The sequence below is a fragment of the Phoenix dactylifera genome, chromosome 18, assembly GCF_009389715.1.
Source record: "Phoenix dactylifera cultivar Barhee BC4 chromosome 18, palm_55x_up_171113_PBpolish2nd_filt_p, whole genome shotgun sequence".
Taxonomy (NCBI): Eukaryota; Viridiplantae; Streptophyta; class Magnoliopsida; order Arecales; family Arecaceae; genus Phoenix; species Phoenix dactylifera.
The window spans coordinates 4935370-4961854 of record NC_052409.1 but is presented as its reverse complement, the minus strand read 5'-3'; the positions used below and the strand labels follow the sequence as shown (position 1 = coordinate 4961854).

General features: G+C 40.3%; 1 protein-coding gene across 1 annotated transcript; it reads left to right on the top strand.

The window, feature by feature from the left end:
* Positions 1-10140: 10140 nt before the first annotated feature.
* On the top strand, positions 10141-26207 carry LOC103720613 (protein NUCLEAR FUSION DEFECTIVE 4). Its single transcript, XM_008810412.4, is given in 7 exon segments — positions 10141-11059; positions 11061-11222; positions 11312-11734; positions 11736-11854; positions 11856-11943; positions 11945-12132; positions 25257-26207. Coding segments are annotated over 7 exon segments (1632 nt in total). The 5' UTR covers positions 10141-10891; the 3' UTR covers positions 25741-26207.
* Positions 26208-26485: the final 278 nt, after the last annotated feature.

The following is a 26485-nucleotide window of genomic DNA, read 5'->3' as shown; positions in this document are numbered from 1 at the left end:
AGGTAAGCTAACCATTGACCTAAAAGCATTGGTAAAATTTGTAGTATTTGCACTTAGCTTCTCAGCAATCTCCTTGCCCAAGCTTCCCATGGACGCAGAAATTTTAGCCAAATTAATTAATTCCTTTTTTTCAAGTACAAAAATAGATTAATTGTTTGAGGTTACAAGTCTATTTCTAGACTGCATTTGAAATCGGAATCAGAGTTAGAATCGGAATAAAACTTGAAATGATCATCACATTTCATTTGGTGACTAGAATCATAATGGAATTTGAATACCAGAAAGTAGTAGAAATTGGATTTTGGAGGATTAGAGTATTCTATTCTTCTTTGAAATTAGAATAGGGATGGAACTCCTGTCGAAATGGAGTCACTAGTTCATGTTCCTATTTCCACGGTCAAACTTCTCCCAACCAAACTCTTCCGATCTATCTGTTTGACGAATGTTTGATGATTGTGAGCTCTGATTCTCAGTTATTACTAGCAATTATCATTGTAGAACTGTAGAAATGAACTTAGAGCTCTAACTCCTCCATCTCCTGACTCGAAAGAGTCCAATCTCTTATGCATTCTACTTTGCATTTTATTGCTAAACTTGATGATGGGCTACCAACATGCAGTTGAAGTCTGTTCTCCAGAAGATTTACCATGGGATCAGACAACTTTGGCTGCTGATCATTGAACTTATGGATATTCCTGTGTTTGGAGGAAACTATATACGATCTATATATCACGTGGTCAAGTAATAGCATAAACTACAAAGTTGCAGGCAAGTCAAATTTGGCATCGGAAGAACAATGACAGGCTTCAGGATATAGCATGCAGTGTTTTTATCAATTACTCGGTCAGGGTTATTCAGGAACAAAGTGCTTATCAATAAGCAGAATTGTGATGGTTGGTGCAAGAAATTTGCCGACGTATCTTGAAGGCATTTGCGCCAGCCATTACTTTTTCCAGATGAAACAGCTTGTGGGCCTTCGGAAATAGGACTCTCTTACGTCGAAGAGGAAGAAAAGAAGCCCTCCTCGAACAAGAAGAAATGGAAGCAGCCTTTGGCAGGCTTATATTTTGTAATTCTTATTTGTTTAGTGGCGCTGCAGCACCAGATTCTTACAAAAAAAAAAAAAAAAATCTTATATATCTCAATTGATTTGAAGCTTTCAAATTGCTTGTCTGTGGTAGAGATGTATATAAAAGAAATCTACAATTCAGTGTTTTTCCTTTATAAAAGAACAATAACAGATTGATCTGAATTTTTCAAGAGGCCGATGACTGTAGATTAGCTTTTATTACGCTAGATTTACTCTACACCCTGTTTTTGCTATCCATTTCAAAGAATCATTTTAGTCGATAGAATCCAAACCTTGGTGACCTGATGGAGAATTTAGGTTATGGTGAGCTAAGTAGGAGATGGACATCTTGTCCAATGCGGCATGATGGGTGCTGCAACTTGGGTTAAGTTGTGAAAAACCGTGCAGACATGTGTTTAGTTTCACATCGGTTATTTATTATGTAGATATTAGGTATTTATATAGAATTAAGAAATTCAAATAATATCTTTTGGCCAGTTTTTTCGGATGAAATACTCAGTTGTTGCATAAGTACTTTTTATGCCCTCTCTTTTCTTTCTCTGATTGTACTTCTTTCTTTTATTGTAATCTTCCTTTTTCACCTCTAATCTTCCGTTTTCCTTAAAAAAAAAACTTGGGGAAGAGTTGGTGATTCAAATCTAGACATGTTCATTGATTTCCATAAGATTTGATATCCATTTTGCACTATATGCTTATCGACACTACTGTTTGTCAAAACATCGTACAGGGCATGGCAACTGGACGACTATAAGTTACTCCCTAGCCTCTCGAATCAACCATGTGATGAGAACAATCATTGATCATCGTCACGAAGACAGTCGGCCTACTTGCAGACCAAACAATCAAAGCTTGAATTGCATTTCCAAAAACATCACATGCTCCTCATGCTGTATACAAAAGATCCCTTAATTCATGAAAGAACCAATACAAAGAAAACATACTTAAATCATAAGCATAATGTAATTGGGCCAACTATGTTGCAAACTCTGATACATGCACGTCCGCATGGGTTATCCTCATCAGCCTAGACTGTACATTAGCCCTTACCTTCAAATTAAACCAAAGCTCGCCCTGTTGAGTCAAGTTAAGCTAGATCTCCGAACCCATTACAAGTAGAAATTCAAGCTAAACTGCAAATGCCATAGATTAGTGCAAATTTTCTTACATGACTAAGGACCTAACCTAACTAAACTAGGACAAACACAAAGCAATACTTGGTCTGATAACACACAGAAAGATTTTGCATTCAATCAAACTTCCAATTTGGTTCAACCCACAGCACTGACTAGAAACCAATACCTAACCATTGGTTTTGAAAATGGGCAGCAGCAAGAGCGAGATAGGTTTGAAGAAGGGAGGGATAAGATAAGGAGAAGAGAATAAAATAGAAGATAAGAACAAGGGAGAAAAAGGACAGGGGGAAGCAGAGGGAATGCACTTATCACGATCTCGATGCCACGCCTACGGCCATGAGTCCCGTCCGTACCTATCAAAGCTGTCCCTTCCCGATTGTCTGCCCGTGAAGCGACCACTGAATGGAACTCAAATGGTCTGGAGGCCAGACGCGGACCCAGGAAAGGAGAGGAGGAAGCGCGCGAAAGATGAGACAGTGGTGGGGGCCCATTAATTTTGGAACGGCCGCCGGTGGTCCCGGAAAGAGACGTGCGGGTACTGAGTTTGACACGGCGTCCCCCCTCACCCTCAAGTGCACCCCACAAATGGACCGAGTTGAAACCCTGGGTGTGTACACCGATGTGACGGTGTATGCGACACGGAAATTTATGTCCTCGGTCCAAACCTCCGTTCACTAGCACGTAGTCCGACCCAAGTGGTAGGTCCTCAATCTGAGCGAGAGGGTCAGAAAGCAAGTGGATGATGTATTATATTATTCGCTCTAAAGGAATTTACATCCTCCATAACCCTTGGCAATGATGTGCTTATTTTCTTCGAAGTTTTTGAGACCTATCACATGTTACTGTGTAGGAAAATCATAGGCTCCAACAGCCCTGCAAGTATAATACTGGTTATATTGCGTGGGGTCCGTAGACTATGAAATATTTCAGAGCAGTGACCCACTTACCACCAAAGTTATGTTGTGGTTTAGCTGAGGCCAGATATTTGCCGATGAAAATTATTTTCTCCATTTCATGCATCATATGGCTGTGCATGCTCCAATCATATTCGCTTGTTTTTGTGGGCTTCATTTATCAAACATGCATATTGGTGCATCGCTGCAAGAACAAGTGGACGTGATTGGTGGCATGCACGGCCACATAGTGCATGCCGTGCAGAAATTAACTTTTGGTGTTGACAGGATTAGATTTTTTGCTGCTATGCTTGAAATCCATCTTGTCCACAAAAATTAAGGCTGATGTATCCGGCCGATAATCATATATGGATCTAGAGGCAGTCGCCCAAATGAGAATGAATGACTGTCATTTGACAACGAGTTCAACATGCTTCGCCCAATAAAGCCACCAGGTAAGAAGTAAGTGAAGGATACACTTGACTCTATACTTTGTTGATATCATAAACTACGGCTGCTAGATGATTTATTTATTAGTTTTAGAAATAGACATCATATCTTCATATAAGTCTTAGTGACTTGTTTGACACTAAAGCTATGCATTAGTTGATATGAGCTCTTGCTTGATAACACTTAAAGGTGATCTAACCAATTTTGAGAATAAAAAATATTTTGTGAGAATGATGTGATTTAGTAAACTGGCACGCAAAACATATTGAGCACATAAAAGACAAACCTGGCTTACTAATACTGGTGGTTTAAACTAATATTGTACAAACAGCTAATCAAATAATTAAAATTAATATATGAAATCTTCAGAAGATCTTTTCGATGTATATGGCACCTAAAGACATGACTACTATCGATGAGAGCTTCTGCTTAATAACAGCTGCAATTGATCATTTAACATTAAAAGAGAGTAGTCAGAATGAAGCACTTATATAATTGGATACCATAAAGTGCATCAAGCGCACAGATGACCAATTGATTTCTTAATATTGGTGATTAGGCATTAAAAATAATTGTTGGAGCCAGGTATCTTAATGTTTTAATTCAAGTTAGGGGTCGAGACCATTGCGCATTGCATGTCGTAGAAGTATTGTGACTCCATCCTTTATTAAGTCTCGTTTTAGCTTGTGCTTTTCAATCTTTCCATCCTTGGAAAGAGAGCAAGGAGTTGAACTTTCCAATTTGATCCATTAAAGATTAAAATTGGCATAGATTGTGGGACTATGAAGACAGTTTCATGAAGAAGATACAACTTTTCTTTTTTTGTTTTTTGTTTGTATTTCAAGCATGGAAGAAGTAAGTGGAAATTAGAACGCCGAAGGCACGAAGTCTGTGCTTGTCCCCAGAGTTTGTGTTGCAATTGTAAAGATCTATCGAAAATATGAATATAAATCTTATTGCATATTTGGCATCGAAACCATGATATATATTGGCCAAAGTGAGAGCCAAGGACTAATGCTAATTGCTTTTGGATTGGAAAAGAACTTTGCAAGAATGATGTATTTATTATAAAGGTTTTTTGCATGGACACTCTTCTAATATCGAATTTTGCATGAATATCCTTCCAAATTGATATTTGCATGTATATCCTCGTAAAACTCTGTATTGTACAATACCTGTAATATAACGGTTTTCTAACAGTGTTAAAAAAATCATATTTATATTAATTAAAAATAAAATAAAATTTTAAAATTATACCATTGTCTTGTCTTGTTTCTACCCATTAAGGTATTTTAGTTATTTTAATTTAAAACTGTTAATTTTTTAACGTCGTTAGATAGCATGGGTACATATGTAAAAACAAAAAAAAAAAAAAAAGGTAGAATGACCAAACAAGTGTTTACGAGGGAATACATGCAAATATCAATTTAGAAAGATATTCATGCAAAATTCGATATTTAGAAGGAAATATAAAAAAAAAAAAATCTATTATAAATAATTGGCTTCTGGAGCATACGGAAACTGACAAATTTGACGTTCTAGTTTTTGGTGGTTGATTCTTAGATTACTTGGAGATCCGCATTTCCATAGATGGAGAAGGATACACTTGACTTATAAAAAAATCCCATTAAAGGCCTTGTCTTGTCTTGAACGGATACTTCTTGACGCAGTTGCTTTTATATGCGCTCTCTTGGTTGACAAGAGAAAGATTTTTTCAAGCTTACGTAGAGATTCTCTATCTAAGATAGATTGAGTAATTTTAATAGAAATTTTCAAGTGTAAAGATTTGGTAAGACTTCAAAAGTTACATAAAGACAGCCCGAGGATCTTTCAAGATCCCATAAAGAGCAGTGAACTTATCCTAGCTAGCAACGACCTAATTCAGATAACTGCTGTAGTCACCTTTATCCTGTTATACTGCCTGCTATTTACAGTGAATAATAGCTGTTATTGGTAATTTCATTGTTCATCAAATTAAAACAATAATGTTTGAGATTCAACTCCCCATGTTAAGTTAGAAAATTATAATTAACAATGATAGAATCAAGTATGTTATCGAGCTTTATTATTTTGTATATCTGCCGTTATGATGTTGACCATTTCATTTATGAAGATATCATCAAGGAATCGAACTTACAACAACAACAAAAAAAAAAAAAAAAAAAACTGTTATTCCTATCTAGCAGTAAATGAATGTTTTAGAAGGGCCTATTATTGTATATTTGGCCTTTTAAAATTTTTGATAACTAGAATTGGTTTACTTGGTTATATCCCATTCGTCGCACTTTCTTTTGCTTGCACTTTGGTTCTTGGATTAAAGTCTTAAATGATGCATCCCCATAAATTTGGCTAATTTACTTGGGGTTTGTTCCTCCCCATATAAGAGGGTAAAATACATCAAATATGTAATTGAATCAATGGTAAAATACATGAAGTTAGTACAGTATCCTCTTTTTTTTAAAGTTAAGGAGGATTAGCACCTCCTACCAGGTAATTTATTAAAAATTAGATAGAAAGTATAAAAATAAAAACAGGTAAAAAGAAGAACAGAAAACTGAAACAGTAGGCATAGGACTGCTCCACCATTAATGAATTGATATAGAGATCTCACAAAGAAGGATGATCAGCAGTTATATCCAAATTGTTTATCTGAACAATTTGTGGCTAATTGATTGGATAAAGATTCTCAAGAGCATCGTGGCCCTATCTTGGCAGAGGCAGAGCTACACTGGTAACTCGATTTTATGTCCAAACATCACATGCCAGCAATGTAGTCACCATCATGGATACACAAGATATTTTGTCTGGAGAGATAGATAGGATTACGTTTTGTCCAATCAGGACCATAGCTTTATTGTGAGGATGTTAATGGCCTCTGATTGAATAGCAGAGCAGTTTCTTTAATTCTATGGATGAAACTGCTAAAATCCGAATCTATAAAAAAAATTAGAATTACAAAAAACTATTTTTTCTTTTTAGGCAAGTCAGTTGTCTATTCTGTGACTACATCCGTCGTACCAACGACGTCAGTGATCACACCATGTTGGGGACAGCTTGAATGGTGCCAATAGCAATTCTTTCTCGACACATGAATATATAAAGAGGGAAACAAATTCATGAGAAGAATACCATTCAGCCACCCATCTTCCATAAAATAAATATCTTGCCATTACCGAGCCCCAAAGAAACACAATTCCAAAAAAGCACCAAGTTTTTGTTGATGTCCTTCCAAAGTGGTGAAAGACCAGCTGGAGACTTCCCTACTCTACACCCCAGTATCCTTATTGAGTAGAAGTCAGCTTAAACAATCTTTTGATACTCCATGATTTGAATCTGAACAATATGCATTGCTTGTTGATTTTGAATTTTGTTGGCCGCATCCATTGTACATCCCATTAAACTTGTATATTAATATTTGTCATCAGAATTTTAGTGCATCAGAATTTTTCATGTTGGAGAGCCTCATTAATACATCCATTAAACTGTATATTTAACATTTGTCAGCATGAGATTGTGTTGAAAATAACACAGACAAGCACTGATCTCAAACAATTCAGGAAGCTTTAATCACTTTACCTATGGAACAGAGCAGGTCCTTGGAATCTGCCGCATGGTAGGCAAATCTAAATAGCAGAACATTTTTTCCTCTAAAACCATCCATCTCTGTGAATATATTTGACGACAACTGGACGCTAACACCTATCACACTCGCCATGCTCTAACTTTCAATCTTACGGCCACATTGTGGATAGAGTAAATTTAGAGGTTATTAATATTTTTACATATCACATAAGAACTTGTATTAGCAAATAATATTTTTCTCTAGTATGATTCTATATCAATCTATATTATTATTTTTTGCATGGAGTCGTATACGAATATATATAATCCTTGAATATATGATTCTCTCTATTTTTTATATTTTTTTTTCTTTTGCAAATATTTTAACAATTGCCCCGATTCATAATTTGTCGCATAACCAGGTATCTGCAAGTGGTAGATCATGTATGCAGGGAGAATTTTCAAAAGAGAGACTTGCAAGTGGATTGTTCAACTTGTATCCACGACGGACTCGTGCAGACGAATATTTAGTCTCACATCGATTACTCGCTGAATAGATCTTGGAGTAATTATATATAGGGAACCAAAAAATCCAAAATAATACTTTCGATAATCTTTTCGAAAATAATTTTAAATATGATAAATAATATTAGAGCGGACTTGATTATGAGCCTATGTGCATTAAGGAACACCGCAGAATGAAATATTTTAGTTGATCTTGAGTTTATTGGTGCTTGTGATTGGATTTGAATGAATTTGGATCTAGAATGACTCACTATACGTATGTTTAGTTCGTATTTTTTGATAGATATTGTACATTTATTATAAATCAAAAAAAATCTAAATAATATTTTTTGATTAATTGTTTTTTAGATAAAGATTCTGTATTGCCACGTATTCTTCCTTGTGAGAACGCCATGTGTGCAACTTCAGTACATGCATGCAAGGTCAAGTGATGACGTCCACTGAAACCACATCAGCATTCATATCTCTATCCTCTTAACCCTCGGACATTACTGAGGCGGGTCCACGTGTCCTTTGCTGGGGTACGATTAAGATGTGACGATTACTGGCCCAAGTGGCCAACTACTACGCTTTTTTTTTTTTTTTTTTTTTGAGGTGTAAAAGGAGGAGGAAAGGCTCCTCCCCCAAATATAATGATCGCGATGGGACAAACCACTGGCCAACTCAGCCAACACCAAAAAAATGTAAACCGGAGGGGGCTTAAACGCAGGCGGCAATTCCTGCTCCCCAGAGTAAATTTTTTTTTGACAAAGTTAGAGAGTAATTAATGGTATTCTCTTAAAACTACTGGAAACTTTTCTGAGACATTCATAATTTTTTCTTTAGCAGAATGAACTCGTCCACAGGAAACTATATTCAATGGATCAAGAATTCTATGATTTATTATTGAATGTCAGAATTTTTTCTTCTTCTTCTTTTCTGGTATGCTTTCATGACTTGTTCAAAATCTGTGGACCACCTAATGGTTGCAATCTGTCCTTGGCGACAGCAGGTTTTGTAATATTGGTTATTATTTTAATTTTTTATTCTTATCCTTGCCTCATTACAAATATATAATTTTATTAATAAACTTCTATTTTATAATTTATTTTATTTTATTTATTTTTTGACCTTTTAATAAAATTTTTATTTTAAGTTTTGCGCCTTGTCAGAAGTTTTCAATGAATTTACTGAGGTATCCGGAACCATTGCCTTGGAAACCATAAGGCTGGTTGATATAGGAATAAGAAAGGGGATATCTCCTCTAAATGGGAGCATATCATATCAAACACCTGGAAATCATCATGGGGTAAAGTTATTCGATTAATGGAGAGAATTGGTGTTGGACCCAGGATACAACTATTTGACCTCCAAAGATCAATGCTTCTATTCTATGAAATGGGATAAGAAAATACTCCCACTCAGTTTACCATTTTATCCCAAGTTACTTTCATACACCATTCTTCTTTTATACTTAGACATTTCCCACAAAGAGAAGGGCAATTTCATCGAAAATAAGCTTATCTCTCCAACTAAATGGATCTAGCCATCTTTTAGTTTTGGGGATGGAGGAGAGCCATAATCCTAAAATTATGAACTAAGAAGTTGACATTAGTTTCTCAATGAAACTTTGCTATATGACCAATGTCATTGGAAAATAATTTGAGACACCTGCTATTGTATATGAAAAGTTCCTCCCTCCATATTACAATTCGAACGTTTAGGATTAAGCTCCACCTCAGGGTCCAGATGCTTAGATATGCATGGTTTTAGTTGCATAGTAATATGGCTTGGCAACTCAGTACAAACCATCATTTTTGTATCTTATGTTGCATTAAATTCTGCCTAATCTCACAAGGTAGAAGGAGTTTTCTTTGTGCAGGAAACAGATGCCCCTAAAATAAATGCTTTCTCTATGTTCTTTATTTACCCCTGATCAATGTATATTAATCTTGATCCTCCATCAAGGGTCTCCATCAAACTATTTAATTCTTTCTTTTTTGTGAAAAACTTTCCTTCTCATTCCACCAACTCAACTTGCAGGAATACATTTGTCTTTCAGAATCTTTTCTCACTTTTATATTCGGGGCATCACCATGTCCCTATCCTCCCATAAAGCAAAAACCTACCATTTTTTTTTCTTGGTAAACAAACATAACCAACTTATTAGCTTTTTTTTTTTTTTTTTTTTTGGTAACCGACGGCTCACACACAATGAGTATGAGTACAACCCAAAGAGTCAGACAGCAAAATACAATGCAAGGGAGATAAAACAGATACATAATTCTCCCAATAAAGTCTCCGGAGTGATGAACTGCATATGATGCCACCCAATCCCGCTGTACAGCCGGCCTTTCTGAATACATGGGTTACCTAGAAGGCGTCGCATTCATCAAGTAGTCGACAAATACCATGCATAGAGTAAGCCCCATCCTATGGATTACTTCCTAGAGCTTGCTTGATTTCCATGCAGCATCATGATACAGATACTAATGGCAAGTAGAGAGAGTGAGAGATGTTTAAGCTTCCAATAATAGCAACATAGTTACTACTAAAATAGATCAACAAACACTATCAAAAACAGAAAATCTTAAACAAGCCACTCAGGTTTATGACATTGCCCTCCTTAGCACATTCATTCCCCCAGCTTATTGTCTTCACCATTAAGCGCTCCTTGCTTCTCTTTTATAAAGGCAACTGGGAGCCGCAACGGTTTGCGTGCCGGTGCAGGCTGTGCCGCCCACGCAAACGGTCCCTTGTCTTGGCCGCCAGTATTACTTCTATTGCTACTCCCTTTCTCTCTCTCGAACCTCGTATACGGCTTGGCTACTCGCCATAACCTACGCTTATTAGTTGTTAGGAAGCACAAAAGTCGACGACGAAATCTTTGACGCCTCCCTCTCCTTCTCAGTAATAGCTCTAAGTATTCCTCATTCCTGACCAATTTCATTTTTTTCACTACCATTCTTTTCCTAATTTGAAGATCTGGAGAGCGTTTGGGCCGCCAGATCTTGTTTCTTTCTCCCACCTCCTTTCTTGAATACAAGAGTATTTTAATGTCGCCGTAAAATGTATACTATATGTCACCATCCATGTTTCCTTTAATTTATCACCAATTTGGCGACGAAATCTGAGGTCCCGAGCGCTATAAGTATCCCCCGCCAGCCATCCCTCTTTTACTCGCACCTCTTTCTCCTCTCAAATCCAAGAAGACCTTCTAGACTCGAGTTGGGGAATCGGAGAAAGAGAGGGAGAAGGAGATGGAGGTTTGGGCGAGGACGGGGAGTGGGTTGGGGAGATGGCTCGGATTCGTGACGGCGGTGTGGGTGCAGTGCATCTCCGGGAACAACTACACTTTCTCCAATTACTCCGACGCGCTGAAATCTTTGATGGGGCTCACTCAGCTGGAGCTCAACAATCTCTCGGTGGGCGAAGGACGTCGGCAAGGCCTTCGGCCTCCTCGCCGGACTCGCCTCCGACCGCCTCCCCACCCCACTCATCCTCCTCATCGGTTCCCTCGAAGGCCTCCTCGGCTACGGCGCCCAATGGCTCGTCGTCCGCCAGTCCATCCCCCCTCTCCCCTACTGGCAGGTCGGGAATTACAATTCCTCTTGTTTTACTTCTCTGAGGTATTTTACCGAACGGTTGGCGTGGTAATTTTTTTTCTTTCTTTGCGTTAGATGTGCGTGTTCCTGTGCATGGGCGGTAACAGTACCACGTGGATGAACACCGCGGTTCTGGTCACCTGCATGAGAAATTTCCGGCGGAACAGAGGGCCGGTGTCGGGGATTCTGAAGGGCTACGTGGGTCTGAGCACCGCCATCTTCACCGACCTCTGCTCCGCCCTCTTCGCCGACGACCCGGCCGCCTTCCTCCTCATGCTCGCCGTCGTCCCCGTCGCCGTCTGCTCCGCCGCCATGCTCTTCCTCCGCGAATCCCCCGCCCGCGCCGGGGATGACGAGACCGAAGCGAAGTACTTCGGGGCGATCAACGCGATCGCGGTGGTGATCGCGGTCTACCTCCTCGCCTTCGACCTCACCGGCGACCACGGAGCCACCGTGTCCCGCGCCTTCGTGGCCGTGCTCCTCGTCCTCCTCGCCGCCCCCAGCGGCGGTCCCGATCTACGCGGCCTTCCAGGCCAGATCCAAGAATCCGGACATGGAGGAGGGTCAGACCAAAGAACCACTCCTGATCGAGGAGGCGAAAGCAGAGCCGGCGCCGTCGGCCGGCCGCCCCAGAGGCGGCGGAGGCGAAGGGAAAGAGCGGACCGGCGATCGGGGAGGATCACACGATACTTGAGGCGGCGAAGACGGGTGGATTTCTGGATACTCTTTATCTCGTTCTTGTGCGGGGTGGGGACGGGATTAGCGGTGATGAATAACATGGGGCAGATGGGGCTCGCGATGGGGTACACGGATGTCTCAATATTCGTGTCGATGACCAGCATCTGGGGCTTCTTCGGCCGGATCGGATCCGGGTCCATCTCCGAGTACTTCCTCAAGTACGTCCCCTCACTTAACGTATCCATTTCTTTTCATAATTAGTAGATTAGACTGGAATCATAATTAAGTATCAATACTTAACTTCCAAAGGTAAGTAAAACTAATTTATTTTGAGCGTGGTGAACGGAAGGAAGGGCGCCGGAATCTTTTTATTTTATAATGCTTACTGAAAAGTAACGGACCGTGTGCTGATGTCATGATCCAACCGTTTACTGTTTTTGGATGGAACGGAAGACAGTGGACAAGTGGATTGTCGCCGAGCTCTGTCGTATTAAAAAATAGTACTTTTTATTATTTATATTAGTTAATTTGATTGATAGGTATCCATTTTTGGTAGGTTTTTTTAATCTAGTAAGAGAAATATTTTTTATTTATCAATCATTTCTTAATGTCTGGTGGTATCCTTCTCTTCTTTGCGGCAACAAAAAATAAATAAATTTCTCCGTATGCTCAAATTACATTAAAGCGAAACTAAAACTAGCGTGCTAGTGGAGGACTAGTGCGACAAAGTATTCCTGAACAATCAGAAGGCATGTGATAGCTCCATTTTTATTAATAGGATGTATAGGCTGTCAGTACTTTAGGAATTGTTTGGTTTCTGTAGGAAGGCAGGGAGAAAAAAATATGATCATTAGGAAAATAAAAAATATTTTATATCTAATTAAAATTTTCAAAAAAGATAAAAAAGTGGTTTTTTTTCTTATGTCTTATGAAAAAAAATGATATGAAAAAATTTATTTTCTATCGGCTGGAAGTTGGAATATTTTTTAAAAAATATTTAAATTTTTAAATAAAATAAAATAAATTTTGTATTAAGTATATAATATATTATATATATATATATATATATATTTGAAAAATAGCTTGTTGCCCAGATAGACAACCCAAGAGGGGGGGTGAATTGGGTTTTAAAATAATTTGGGTATTTAAAACGATGTGGATAAGTAATTAAAACTAGTGTAAGTTATTTAATTAATTACTATGTGCTGTGAGTGATATGAAAGGAAGAAGAATAGAGACACGCAATCACAAACACCAAGTTTTATAGTGGTTCGGAGCTAACCCTTGCTCCTACGTCCACTCCCCAAGTCTCACTTGGGAATTCACTATAACCCCCCTTGGATTACAGCCGGTTGTTTTCCAAGCTCACAACCAAACTTGTTGTTTTACGAGCTCACAACGAACTCGGTCGGTTTTCCCAGGCTCACCGACTAGAACCACCCCGATTGTTTTCTCGGGATCACAATCGAACCCTTACACACGTTGGTTTTACACTCGGCTCACCAGCCAACCTCAATCCCCTTGATTCAATCCTCCGATTGAACCAAGCAAATACAATGTGTAAATAAAAAGAAGAAACAGAAAAATACAGCTTCTCAAAAGCAGATAATAGACAATAAGAACAATAAATGAAGTTAAGAAGCCTCAAACGCTTTTAGGTTGGAAAAGAGGAATGGCTTCTTAAACTTCTGGTCTCCTCTTGAGTGAGTAGTCGACTTGAATGCAGGAGGAGAAGGCTTTAATTGCTGGGAAGATGTAGGTGGATGCAGTAAATGCAGATCTTCCTCTTTTTCGTTGAAGAACACGTTGCAGAGCTTGAATGCTTGATTAGTTGGAGTGGAATGGTTCTTCTCTTCCTTGCTACAGTCTTCTGTGGCTATTTAAACCAACCCCCACGGAAACTAGCCGTTAGAGAGCTTTTTCTGCCCGTTCTGCACACTCTGCGCAGCCTGACAATGTGTCCGTTGGTGGGTTAGAGTCGACTCGCGCGATCAGGAGTCGACTCGGCTGTAGCGGGAGTCGACTCAAGCTTTTCCGGAGTCGACTCGGCAACTGTTCCAGATTTGAATTTAAAGTTGCCTTCACGACTGGGAGTCGACTCGTCTTGACCTGGAGTCGACTCACCAACTTCTGGAGCTGACTTGGCAATTTCGGAGTCGGCTCATCCACTGAAGTCCGTGGATCCAATTTTGAATTTGATCCACTCGAGTCGACTCGACTGTCCTGGGAGTCGACTCGAATCTCAGAGCCCGAACTCCCGATTCTCTGTCTTTTGGCTCGTCCAGTCTTGGAGTCGACTCGAACTTCCTCGGAGTCGACTCGGCTCTCAGTTTCCGAAACTTGGTCTTCTGCCTTTTTGATGTGAAGCTGTCTTGGAGTCGACTCGAGCTGTCTGGGAGTCGACTCGAATCTCAGAGGCAGTAACTTGGTCTTCTGTCTGTTGATGGTCGCGGAGTCTTGGAGTCGACTCGCATATTGCGGGAGTCGACTCGAATCTCAGAGTCCGAAAATTGCTCTCTGACTTTTTCTTGTGTTCCTCTGAGAGTCGACTCTCACCTTCTTTGGAGTCGACTTGCCATCCATCGGAGTCGACTCGCGTTTCACTGGAGTCGACTCGAATCTCAGACCCGAAAACTGCTCTCTGACTTTTTCTTTGTGTTCCTCTTGGAGTCGACTCTTACTATCCTGGAGTCGACTCGGTGAACATTGGAGTCGACTCGCGCACTTTGGGAGTCGACTCGTTGACAGGTTCTGAGTTGAAGCTTTCTGTTCTTCTGTCTGTTCTCAGTCGGAGTCGACTCGTACAGATCTGGAGTCGACTTGAGCCCGTGCCAGTGAACTTGATACGCTTGGAGTCGACTCGTGATACTCTGGAGTCGACTCGAGTCTCAAACTTTGGTTCAAGCTGTCTTCTTAACTTATCCAAAAATTATGAACCAAGTCTTGAGACACTTAGACAAGATTTTCACTGAAACACTTAATTGAATTCATTAGTAAACAAGAAATATACTCAATTGCTTTGATCTCATCAAAATCAAATAGGGTTTTAATCAATCACTCCACAATCTCCCCCTTTTTGATGATGACAAAACACTGAGTATATGTAAAGTGAATTGCACAATAAACAATGAAATAAAATCCATAAATGAATTCAAATGTCTGGTAATTCAATTTATCCAAGCTTGAAAGGAGTGAAACAATAAATTTCGGAGTTAAAGCTCCCCCTTTCATTTGGAATTATATAAGCCTTCATATTATACAATCAATTGTTTGGCTTATATGTCATTAATGATTTTGCTTGATTAAAATTCAGATTCTCCCCCTCAAGATATGCATTCTACTTTGTTTTGATTCTTTGAATTTCCTTTTTAATGCTTTGAAGTTTTTGAACTGAAATTTTGGTTTTTAGAGGGAAAATCTGTCAATTTGTTCTTGAGTAGGATTCAGCTAATCTCCGAATATCCCTTGAATAGATTCTGGAGATTACTCCATTAGGAGCCCCAAAAGAGAGATAATGAGCCTCGGGGTACCGAATCCACTTAGAACAAATTTGTGTGTTTTAAGAGTTTATCTTTTTATTGATTTCCATTGATTCCTTTTACATATTTTATGCATATTTCCTTTTACATATTTTATGCATATTTTTCTTCCTTTTACATATTTCTCCCCCTTTTTGTCATCATATCAAAAAGAAGGTAAACAGAACACACAATCAAACATAGATCAAAAGGCACATTATTGAAGAAAAATGCGGCTACTCATTGTATTAATTTGTATGTAAGTACATTTCAGAATACAATAAGTAACGTAAAGCAATACATGTCAAAGCAAAATACAAAAAGTAGCTACGGTCTCCTCGAGGATGTAGGTCCTCCTCTCGAGGATGTATCTTCTCCTCTCGAGGATGTGACTCCTCCTCTCGAGGATGTGGCTCCTCCTCTCGAGGATGTATCTCCTCGAGGCATGCGCTCCACGAGTGATTGGACCGCATTGGTCACGTTCTCTAGCTGGCGAATGATGGCCTGGATGGCCCTGCTCTGTGTCGTATCCAGCTCGAGTACTGACTTCTGCAGTCCGTCCAGCTTGTCGATGAGCACATTCGACAAGCGCTCGGCCCCTGCGGTGGTGGTGGATATGTCACGGCCGATGTCATTCCGCATCTGTCGAGTGGTGCCCGTGACCTCACTCATGCTGTGGAACTGGGCCTGTATCAAGGTCCTCATGTTGTATATCTCTTGCCGCACCTCAGCCGTCATGTCTGTCACGGCTGTCAGGGAAGGGACCAATGCGGAAGATGTGGGCGCAGGAGAGGGAGTAGGCACCGCACCCCAGAGCTCCTGGAGCAGATCTCGGACTATCTCCTGCCGCAGCTCCCGGAGCTGCTCAGACGAGATCCGGACCTCCATAGGCTGAGTGGGTGGAGCTGAGGAGGAGGGTCCGGCGGAGGTGGTAGGAGCAGGAGTGGATGGAAGATCTGGATGGTCTGGAAGGTCTGGGTAGTCTGAATCGGGCTCAGGACTGGGGGAAGGTCTGGTGGTCTGTGAGGTGAGGGACGACTTCCTAACCCAGATCCCTTCTCTCTTCCGAAACCCCATCCTGTGTAGGGTCCCTGCACGCATGCGATCAGTCCATCGCAATGCGCGAAAGGGCTCCCCCTCAGGAATGGGAATCTCGTACTCCCTAAACAGAAGGGTGAATATCATGCCGTATGGGAGGGTGAGCCTAGGTCTATCTAGGGGCTCACACATATACCTATAGATGAGTTTGGGGAAGTTGATCGGGGTGTCCTGAAGAATATAAAACATAAGAGCTAGGTCTCTCTCATTTACAAAATCAAATCTCCCTGTCTTAGGGAAGATGGACCTAGACAGTATACTCAAAAGGATTCTCACCTCAATCGGAAGTGAGCTAGCAGAAACCTCGTCTAGAGGTGACTGGGGTGGATGCCCTAGAACGGCCGTAAGGGCCTCAACCCTGTCCTCAGGGTGTGTGGGAGCCACCCCTACTAATGGAAGGTGGAGGATGTGGGCAATAAGATCCTCCGTAACAAACAGAGGGACACCGGCTACTGTGCCCTCGATACCCCCATCTCCCCGATGGACGGTACCATAGAACTCTCTAACAAGGCCAGGGTAAGTGGGGAGATCTAAAGTGAGGAAGTACTCTAATCCCTGTGCCCTAAGCCTATCACCTATGGTGAACCCTTCCCGGGAGAGATAGTCGAAATCGACATATCTCCCGGTGGTGACGGCCTTCCCGGCCAATGGCCTCGCGGGAACCGCCCTAGGCGGGGAACGAGCCGGAGGTGGTTGCCTCGCGGGATCGTGCCGCGCCTTGGAGCGCCGCTCGGGACCGGCCTCGGGTCGGGACCTCTTCCGGACAACGGTCTTACGCGGCATTATGACCTAGACGGAATGAAAAACCTAAAGGACGGAGAAAGGTCGACGGAGGAGGCTTGGGACCGACCGAGGGCGACCTAGGAAGGGATGAAAAACCTAAGAACCGGTGAAAGATCGACGGAAAAGGGGTTGGAGACGATCGGGGACGACCTAGGAGTCGGCTCTAGGGCTTTTGAACAGTGGCGGCTTGAGAGAAAAGTGTTTTCGAAACGACAAATCTAGGGTTAAAAAGTCGGATCCCGACTGCGAGTCGACTCCACTGAGTCGCGAGTTGACTCGACCTCGAGTCGACTCCAGAATATGCGCGAGTCGACTCTCCTTATGCGCCTGTAGACTTCGAGTCGACTCCCGACTATATGCGAGTCGACTCTCCCTCTGCTGCCATCTTTGCGAGTCGACTCCCGCAAATGCGCGAGTCGACTCCCCCTTAGGAGCCGACTCTGAAACTTACTTGAGTCGTCTCTAACCTTGGCACGCACCTAAAAATCATGCTATAATCGTGCCAAATGAGGAAAAAATACTAAAGTATGATCTGATTTGATGATTATTGAAAAGAAACTCTATTTTAACCACAATCTAGTCATCAAAATCAATGAATCTAGTGGAAACCACCACTAGGATGGATCAATCACTCCTAATCCCCTCCTAAGCACACTAAACCTCTCTTCACTTAGGGGTTTTGTAAAAATGTCTGCTAATTGATTATCAGTACAAACAAATTGGAGTGTCACATCACCATTCAATACATGATCTCTTATGAAGTGATGTCTTATCTCAATGTGTTTAGTTCTTGAATGTTGAATTGGATTTTTAGTTAGATTAATGGCACTTGTATTATCACAATTAATGGGAATTTTATCTTGTTTAATGCCATAATCTTCTAATTGTTGTTTAATCCACAAGATTTGAGCACAACAACTCCCGGCTGCAACATATTTAGCTTCAGCAGTAGATAATGCAACCGAGTTTTGTTTCTTGCTAAACCATGAGATAAGATTTTCTCCTAGAAATTGACACGACCCACTGGTACTTTTTCTATCAAGCTTACATCCAGCGAAGTCTGAATCTGTGTATCCTATTAAGTTTAGGCTAGATTCTTTAGAGTACCATAGCCCTATGTTCTTAGTTCCTATTAAGTATTTAAAAATTCTCTTAACTGCAGCTAGATGTGATTCTTTAGGATTAGCCTGATATCTAGCACACATGCAAACACTAAACATAATATCAGGTCTACTTGCAGTAAGATACAATAAGGATCCTATCATACCTTTATAAAGTTTTTGATCTACAGATTTACCTGATTCATCTTGATCTAATTTGCATGATGAGCTCATGGGGGTGCTGATTGACTTGTTTCCCTCCATATCAAACTTCTTGAGCATCTCCTTGATATACTTGGCTTGATTGATGAAGATGCCTCCTTCAGACTGTTTGATTTGAAGCCCGAGGAAGTAGTTCAGCTCTCCCATCATACTCATCTCAAACTCACTCTGCATCAAATCGGCAAATTCTTCGCAGAGGCGATTGTTAGTAGCACCGAAAATGATATCATCAACATAAATCTGTACTAATAACATATCTTTGTTTTGCTTTTTCAGAAATAGGGTTGTATCTACATTTTTCCTAGAGAATTCATGTTCTAATAGGAATTTGCTAAGTCTCTCATACCATGCTCTAGGTGCTTGTTTTAAACCATAAAGTGCTTTGTTCAGTTTATATACATGATTAGGGTATTGATGATTTTCAAAACCAGGAGGTTGTTCTACATATACCTCCTCATTAATATACCCATTTAAAAATGCACTTTTTACATCCATTTGAAAAAGTTTGAAGTCCTTAGAGCATGCATATGCTAATAATAGTCTAATAGCCTCAAGTCTAGCTACAGGAGCAAAGGTTTCATCAAAATCTATACCTTCTTCTTGATTATAACCCTTTGCTACTAGTCTAGCCTTATTCCTTATAACAATTCCATTTTCATCAAGTTTATTTTTATAAATCCATTTCGTGCCTATAATAGGATATTCAGAAGGTCTCTCTATTAGATTCCATACCTTGTTTCTAGTAAATTGGTTTAATTCTTCTTGCATTGCATTTATCCAATTTACATCATTTTCGGCCTCTTCTATGTGTTTGGGCTCAAAGTGCGAGACAAAAGCTAGATGGTTATTTAAATTTCTAAGGGATGCTCTAGTCCTAACCGGTTGAGATGGATCATCTAGAATTAGTTCCTTAGGATGCCCGTGAGCATACCTCCAAGCTTTAGTTAGCCCATGATCCACAATAGCCTCTTGGCTTGATGATGCTCCTTCACTCAACTTTTGATTATCATCTTGTAATGCCATCTCATCTATCTTTTTTTCAAGAATTTCAACATCATCATCAAAATTAACTTTCTTACTAGAGGAGATGTCACTAGAGTCATCAAATACAACATGTATAGATTCTTCTATAACTAAGGTTCTTTTATTAAAGACTCTATAGGCTTTACTAGTTGTAGAGTAACCTAAGAATATTCTTTCATCCGATTTAGAGTCAAATTTACCTAGATTATCTTTCCCATTATTATGAACAAAACACCTACATCCAAAAACATGAAAGTAATTAACTTTTGGTTTTCTGTTTTTCCAAAGTTCATAAGGTGTTTTCTTTATGATGGGTCTTAATAAAACTCTATTTAATATATGGCAAGAAGTATTAATGGCTTCTCCCCAAAAGTACTTAGGGAGGTTACTTTCACATAACATAGTTCTAGCCATTTCCTCTAGAGTCCTATTTTTCCTTTCCACAACTCCATTTTGTTGTGGTGTCCTAGGTGCAGAAAAATTATGGGTTATCCCCTTTTTACTACAAAATTCCTCAAATGACTGATTTTCGAATTCAGTTCCATGGTCACTTCTAATGGCTATGACTGAAGACTCTCTAGCATTTGTTACTTCCTTATGGAACTTCTTAAAAACAGAAAATGCTTGATCCTTATGTGCTAGGAACATGACCCATGTGTACCTAGAGTAATCATCTACAATAACTAGACCATATTTATTTCCACCTAGGCTTGTTGTTCTAGTTGGTCCGAATAGGTCCATGTGTAATAATTCTAGAGGCCTAGAGGTAGAGACACATTTTATGGATTTAAATGAGTTCCTAGATTGTTTGCCAAATTGACATGCTTCACATATTTTGTTCTTTTCAAATTTTAATTTTGGCAAACCTATCACGGAATCTCTTTTAACTAGTTTAGTTATTGTGTCCATGCTTGCATGACCTAACTTACGGTGCCATAACCAACTGGCATCATTATCTTTAGTTTCATTAACAACTAAACATTGGTTATATTTTGCAAGATCTTCTAGGTCAACAACATATACATTTCCACGTCTAATCCCTTTAAAAACTAAACTATTGTCATTAGGGTTTGTTATAATGCATAGTGATGGTTTAAACATAACATCATATCCTTTATCACATAATTGACTAATGCTTAACAAGTTATGCTTAAGACCATCAACATATCTAACATTATCTATAAAAGTTGAAGGGGTGATTTGAACTTTACCAATACCAATGATGTGACCTTGGTTGTTGTCTCCAAAAGTCACAGCACCTCCCTTCTTAGCTTCAAGGGTGAAAAATTGATCCTTATCACCCGTCATGTGCCTTGAGCAGCCACTATCCAAATACCAGCAGTTTTTGTTGACCTTGGCTGCAAGACACTCCTACACAAGCAAATCATGTTAACTTAGGTACCCAAGTTTTCTTGGGTCCTTCATGGTTAGTCAAGTTGGTTCCTTTTGGAACCCATACCCTTTTAATTTTCCTTCTTGATTTACCTTTCCTAAAATTACACACATTTGCTTTATGACCTATAGTTCCACAACAAAAGCAGGTTATTTTCTTAGTTTTAGTTTCTCCAGCTTTAACAAAGAAGTTACTAAGAAGTTTTTGTTTATTTCTTGGTTTATATCCTAAACCCGCTTTATTAAATACTGCTCGTTGACTATTGAGTATCATATTTAACTTTTCAGAACTATATGTAAATTTTTCAACTAAGGGTTTATATTTGTTAAGTTCTTTAGTTAGTGTTTGATTTTCTGTTTTTAGATCATTTAGTTTGTTTGTTAGATCCTTGTTTAAGATTTGTTTATGGTTTTTAAATTCTGAAAATTCCTTAGTTAGTTTTTCATTATCTTTAGTTAAGGTATTAGTCTTTTGAGTTAAAAGCTGGTTGCTTGTCTTAAGTTCTATATTTTCTTTGGTGATTAAATCCTTATCCTTAACTAATTTATCGTATTTATGTAGGTATGATTGATTAGTTATTTTTAGTTCTTTATTCTTAAGATTTATTGCCTTATATTCTATCATTAATTCATTAAAAGCATCATAAAGTTCATCAAATGTAAAATCAAGCTGTGTTTCGGAAGTTACCTCATTTTCATTGGCCATGAAGCAGAAATTGGCCTTCTCTTCTTGTTCTTCATCCGATGATGAAGATGATGTGTCGGAGTCCGATAGGGTGGTGACAAGGGCTTTCTTCTTCTTGTACTTGCTGCCCTTCTTTAGTAAGGGACACCCAGCTCTGATGTGTCCCGGCTTTTTGCACTCATAGCACCCAATCCCCTCATTTTCCCTTTCCTTACCTTTGTCCTTGCGGTAGGAATTTGAGGGGCCTCTCCTTTGATGATAAGCCTTCTTGTGGTTGATGAATTTTTTGAACTTGCGCACAAGAAGTGCCTCACCATCATCTTCCTCATGTTCTTCTCCTTCACTGCTGCTACTGCAAGATAATTCCTTGTTAGATGAAGTAGATTTCAGAGCTATTACCTTTTTCTTGTGGGAGGACTCTTCCTCGTTGTGTTGCTTCATGGTTAGCTCGTGCGTCATTAAGGATCCAAGAAGCTCCTCGAGTGGTAATTTGTTCAAGTCCTTGGCTTCTTGGATTGCCGTCACTTTAGCTTCCCACGACCTTGGTAGACACCGAAGGATTTTCCTGACAAGCTCACTGTTAGTATAGTTCTTGCCAAGGCTTTTTAGGCCATTGACAATGTCAGTAAACCTAGTGAACATGCTAGTGATTGTCTCATTAAAATCCATTTTAAATAGTTCATACTTATGAACCAATATATTAATTTTGGATTCTTTAACTTGATTTGTGCCCTCATGGGTCACTTCAAGTCTATCCCAGATCTCTTTTGCAGAGTTGCAAGTAGAGACCCTATTGAATTCATTTCTGTCTAAGGCACAGTAAAACACATTCATAGCTTTAGAATTTAGTTGTGCCTTTCTCATGTCATGTTCATCCCAATCCTTTTCTAATTTGGGTACCGTGATACCCTCTACATATGTGGATGGGATGTATGGGCCATTTACTACAATGGTCCACATCTCATAGTCTTGGGCTTGGATGAATATTCTCATCCTAGCCTTCCAGTATGAGTAGTCGGATCCATTAAAGAAAGGGGGTCTTTGGGTGGACTGACCCTCAATGTGGGAAGATCCAAATGGGGTTGTCATTTTGATCTTTTAACTCTTGGGTGGAAGAGTTTAGGCTCTGATACCACTTGTTGCCCAGATAGACAACCCAAGAGGGGGGGGTGAATTGGGTTTTAAAATAATTTGGGTATTTAAAACGATGTGGATAAGTAATTAAAACTAGTGTAAGTTATTTAATTAATTACTATGTGCTGTGAGTGATATGAAAGGAAGAAGAATAGAGACACGCAATCACAAACACCAAGTTTTATAGTGGTTCGGAGCTAACCCTTGCTCCTACGTCCACTCCCCAAGTCTCACTTGGGAATTCACTATAACCCCCCTTGGATTACAGCCGGTTGTTTTCCAAGCTCACAACCAAACTTGTTGTTTTACGAGCTCACAACGAACTCGGTCGGTTTTCCCAGGCTCACCGACTAGAACCACCCCGATTGTTTTCTCGGGATCACAATCGAACCCTTACACACGTTGGTTTTACACTCGGCTCACCAACCAACCTCAATCCCCCGATTGAACCAAGTAAATACAATGTGTAAATAAAAAGAAGAAACAGAAAAATACAGCTTCTCAAAAGCAGATAATAGACAATAAGAACAATAAATGAAGTTAAGAAGCCTCAAACGCTTTTAGGTTGGAGAAGAGGAATGGCTTCTTAAACTTCTGGTCTCCTCTTGAGTGAGTAGTCGACTTGAATGCAGGAGGAGAAGGCTTTAATTGCTGGGAAGATGTAGGTGGATGCAGTAAATGCAGATCTTCCTCTTTTTCGTTGAAGAACACGTTGCAGAGCTTGAATGCTTGATTAGTTAGAGTGGAATGGTTCTTCTCTTCCTTGCTACAGTCTTCTGTGGCTATTTAAACCAACCCCCACGGAAACTAGCCGTTAGAGAGCTTTTTCTGCCCGTTCTGCACACTCTGCGCAGCCTGACAATGTGTCCGTTGGTGGGTTAGAGTCGACTCGCGCGATCAGGAGTCGACTCGGCTGTAGCGGGAGTCGACTCAAGCTTTTCCGGAGTCGACTCGGCAACTGTTCCAGATTTGAATTTAAAGTTGCCTTCACGACTGGGAGTCGACTCGTCTTGACCTGGAGTCGACTCGCCAACTTCTGGAGCTGACTTGGCAATTTCGGAGTCGGCTCATCCACTGAAGTCCGTGGATCCAATTTTGAATTTGATCCACTCGAGTCGACTCGACTGTCCTGGGAGTCGACTCGAGTCGACTCGACTGTCCTGGGAGTCGACTCGAATCTCAGAGCCCGAACTCCCGATTCTCTGTCTTTTGGCTCGTCCAGTCTTGGAGTCGACTCGAACTTCCTCGGAGTCGACTCGACTCTCAGTTTCCGAAACTTGGTCTTCTGCCTTTTTGATGTGAAGCTGTCTTGGAGTCGACTCGAGCTGTCTGGGAGTCGACTCGAATCTCAGAGGCAGTAACTTGGTCTTCTGTCTGTTGATGGTCGCGGAGTCTTGGAGTCGACTCGCATATTGCGGGAGTCGACTCGAATCTCAGAGTCCGAAAATTGCTCTCTGACTTTTTCTTGTGTTCCTCTGAGAGTCGACTCTCACCTTCTTTGGAGTCGACTTGCCATCCATCGGAGTCGACTCGCGTTTCACTGGAGTCGACTCGAATCTCAGACCCGAAAACTGCTCTCTGACTTTTTCTTTGTGTTTCTCTTGGAGTCGACTCTTACTATCCTGGAGTCGACTCGGTGAACATTGGAGTCGACTCGCGCACTTTGGGAGTCGACTCGTTGACAGGTTCTGAGTTGAAGCTTTCTGTTCTTCTGTCTGTTCTCAGTCGGAGTCGACTCGTACAGATCTGGAGTCGACTCGAGCCCGTGCCAGTGAACTTGATACGCTTGGAGTCGACTCGTGATACTCTGGAGTCGACTCGAGTCTCAGACTTTGGTTCAAGCTGTCTTCTTAACTTATCCAAAAATTATGAACCAAGTCTTGAGACACTTAGACAAGATTTTCACTGAAACACTTAATGGAATTCATTAGTAAACAAGAAATATACTCAATTGCTTTGATCTCATCAAAATCAAATAGGGTTTTAATCAATCACTCCACATAGCTACTGTATGGAAAATCAAATACACAAAATTTATTTTTTGAGATATTAATTTTTTTTAAAAAGATATTTTAGGGAAAGAATTTTTTTTATCATAAACTATATGAGTCCTTGGTTAAAGCAAGGAGGAAAAAAGCGAGTTTGTATACAAATGCTTTGATATCATGTTAAAATTATTATTTGTTTCAAAAGCTTAAACTAATATAATGAGATAGGTTTATTTATATACTTAGAAATTGTGAGGGTGCGATGGTGAGACCCGGACTGGATTCACTCCATGGTCCGGTTAGCAGTGGTGTGATGAAACAGGGCAGGGAATATTTGTAGGTGGATTTCGCCATGGAACGCTTCCCGCTTTCCACTTAAAGATTTTTCATATTTTGCAGGAGAACTGGAACACCAAGACCTGTATGGAACGCAGCCTCGCAGATTCTAATGGCAATTGGGTACGTGGTCATGGCTTTGGCCTTGCCGGGATCCCTCTACGTCGGCTCCATCGTGGTCGGATTGTGCTACGGCGTCCGCGTCGCCGTCACGGTCCCTACGGCCTCTGAGCTCTTTGGCCTCAAGCACTATGGCCTCATGTACAACATTCTCATATTAAACCTTCCCCTTGGTTCCTTCCTCTTCTCCGGCCTCCTCGCCGGGCTCCTCTACGACTCCCAGGCAACGGAGACGGCCGGGGGTGGCAACACCTGCGTCGGGGCCCACTGTTACAGGCTCGTGTTTGTGATCATGGCCTTTGCGTGCCTCATTGGCTTTGGATTGGATGTGCTGCTGGCGTTCAGAACAAGGAAGCTGTACTCAAAGATTCATCACCATAAGAAATCGAGGAAGACAGCAACAGGGCGACAGACCATTGAGAGCTGAGTTAGGCTCCGTAAGTAGTAGTTCTCCATTTATTTTGTTCCCTCGTTGGTTGGGTATGTTGATTCTTAGACTACGAGATGATTTATGATAGCTGCAGCCTTCATTTTTTGGAGAAGAGTGTGAATAACATCCATTCTTTGAAGGAAAGAGGCTAATGATGCTTTTGGCAAGAATGAGAGCCATTCAGGCTTTCTGGATTACTTTAATTAGTAGGCAAAAAGAACACTGTGGAATGTTTGTTTACGGAGTAGAACATGGAAATTCTGAAGTTTTAAAAGCAATGTCTTCTTCTCTTTTTTTTCTGGAAGTATGTGTTTCTCTTTCTAAACAACATTTTTTTTTTGAGTCAGGGATCATTGCTGCGCTCCATTGGCAGTAATTGAAGACGGTGGTTTGGATGAAAATATTTAAGTAAAAGATACTGTACTGATAAACTGATGAATGCAAATATAAAAAATCACTCGTTAGTTTGAATTTGATGAGTCGCTAGTTATATTCTCTTTGATGACGGCTCTAAGAACCTTAAATCAAACGTGGATTTAAAAATATCCACCTAAAGCATTGGATCTAAAACAGTGAATGTTGGACTTGCAGGTTGCCTTGGTTTTTATTTCATGCCATACACTAGTATCAAATCAAGTAATCTAATAGTGAGGATGCAATTTAAAGTAGTCAGCATTCTTTCTAGCCCAACAACATGGGCGTATCTATGCCTGAGATCCAATGGCAGAACAGACAAACATTC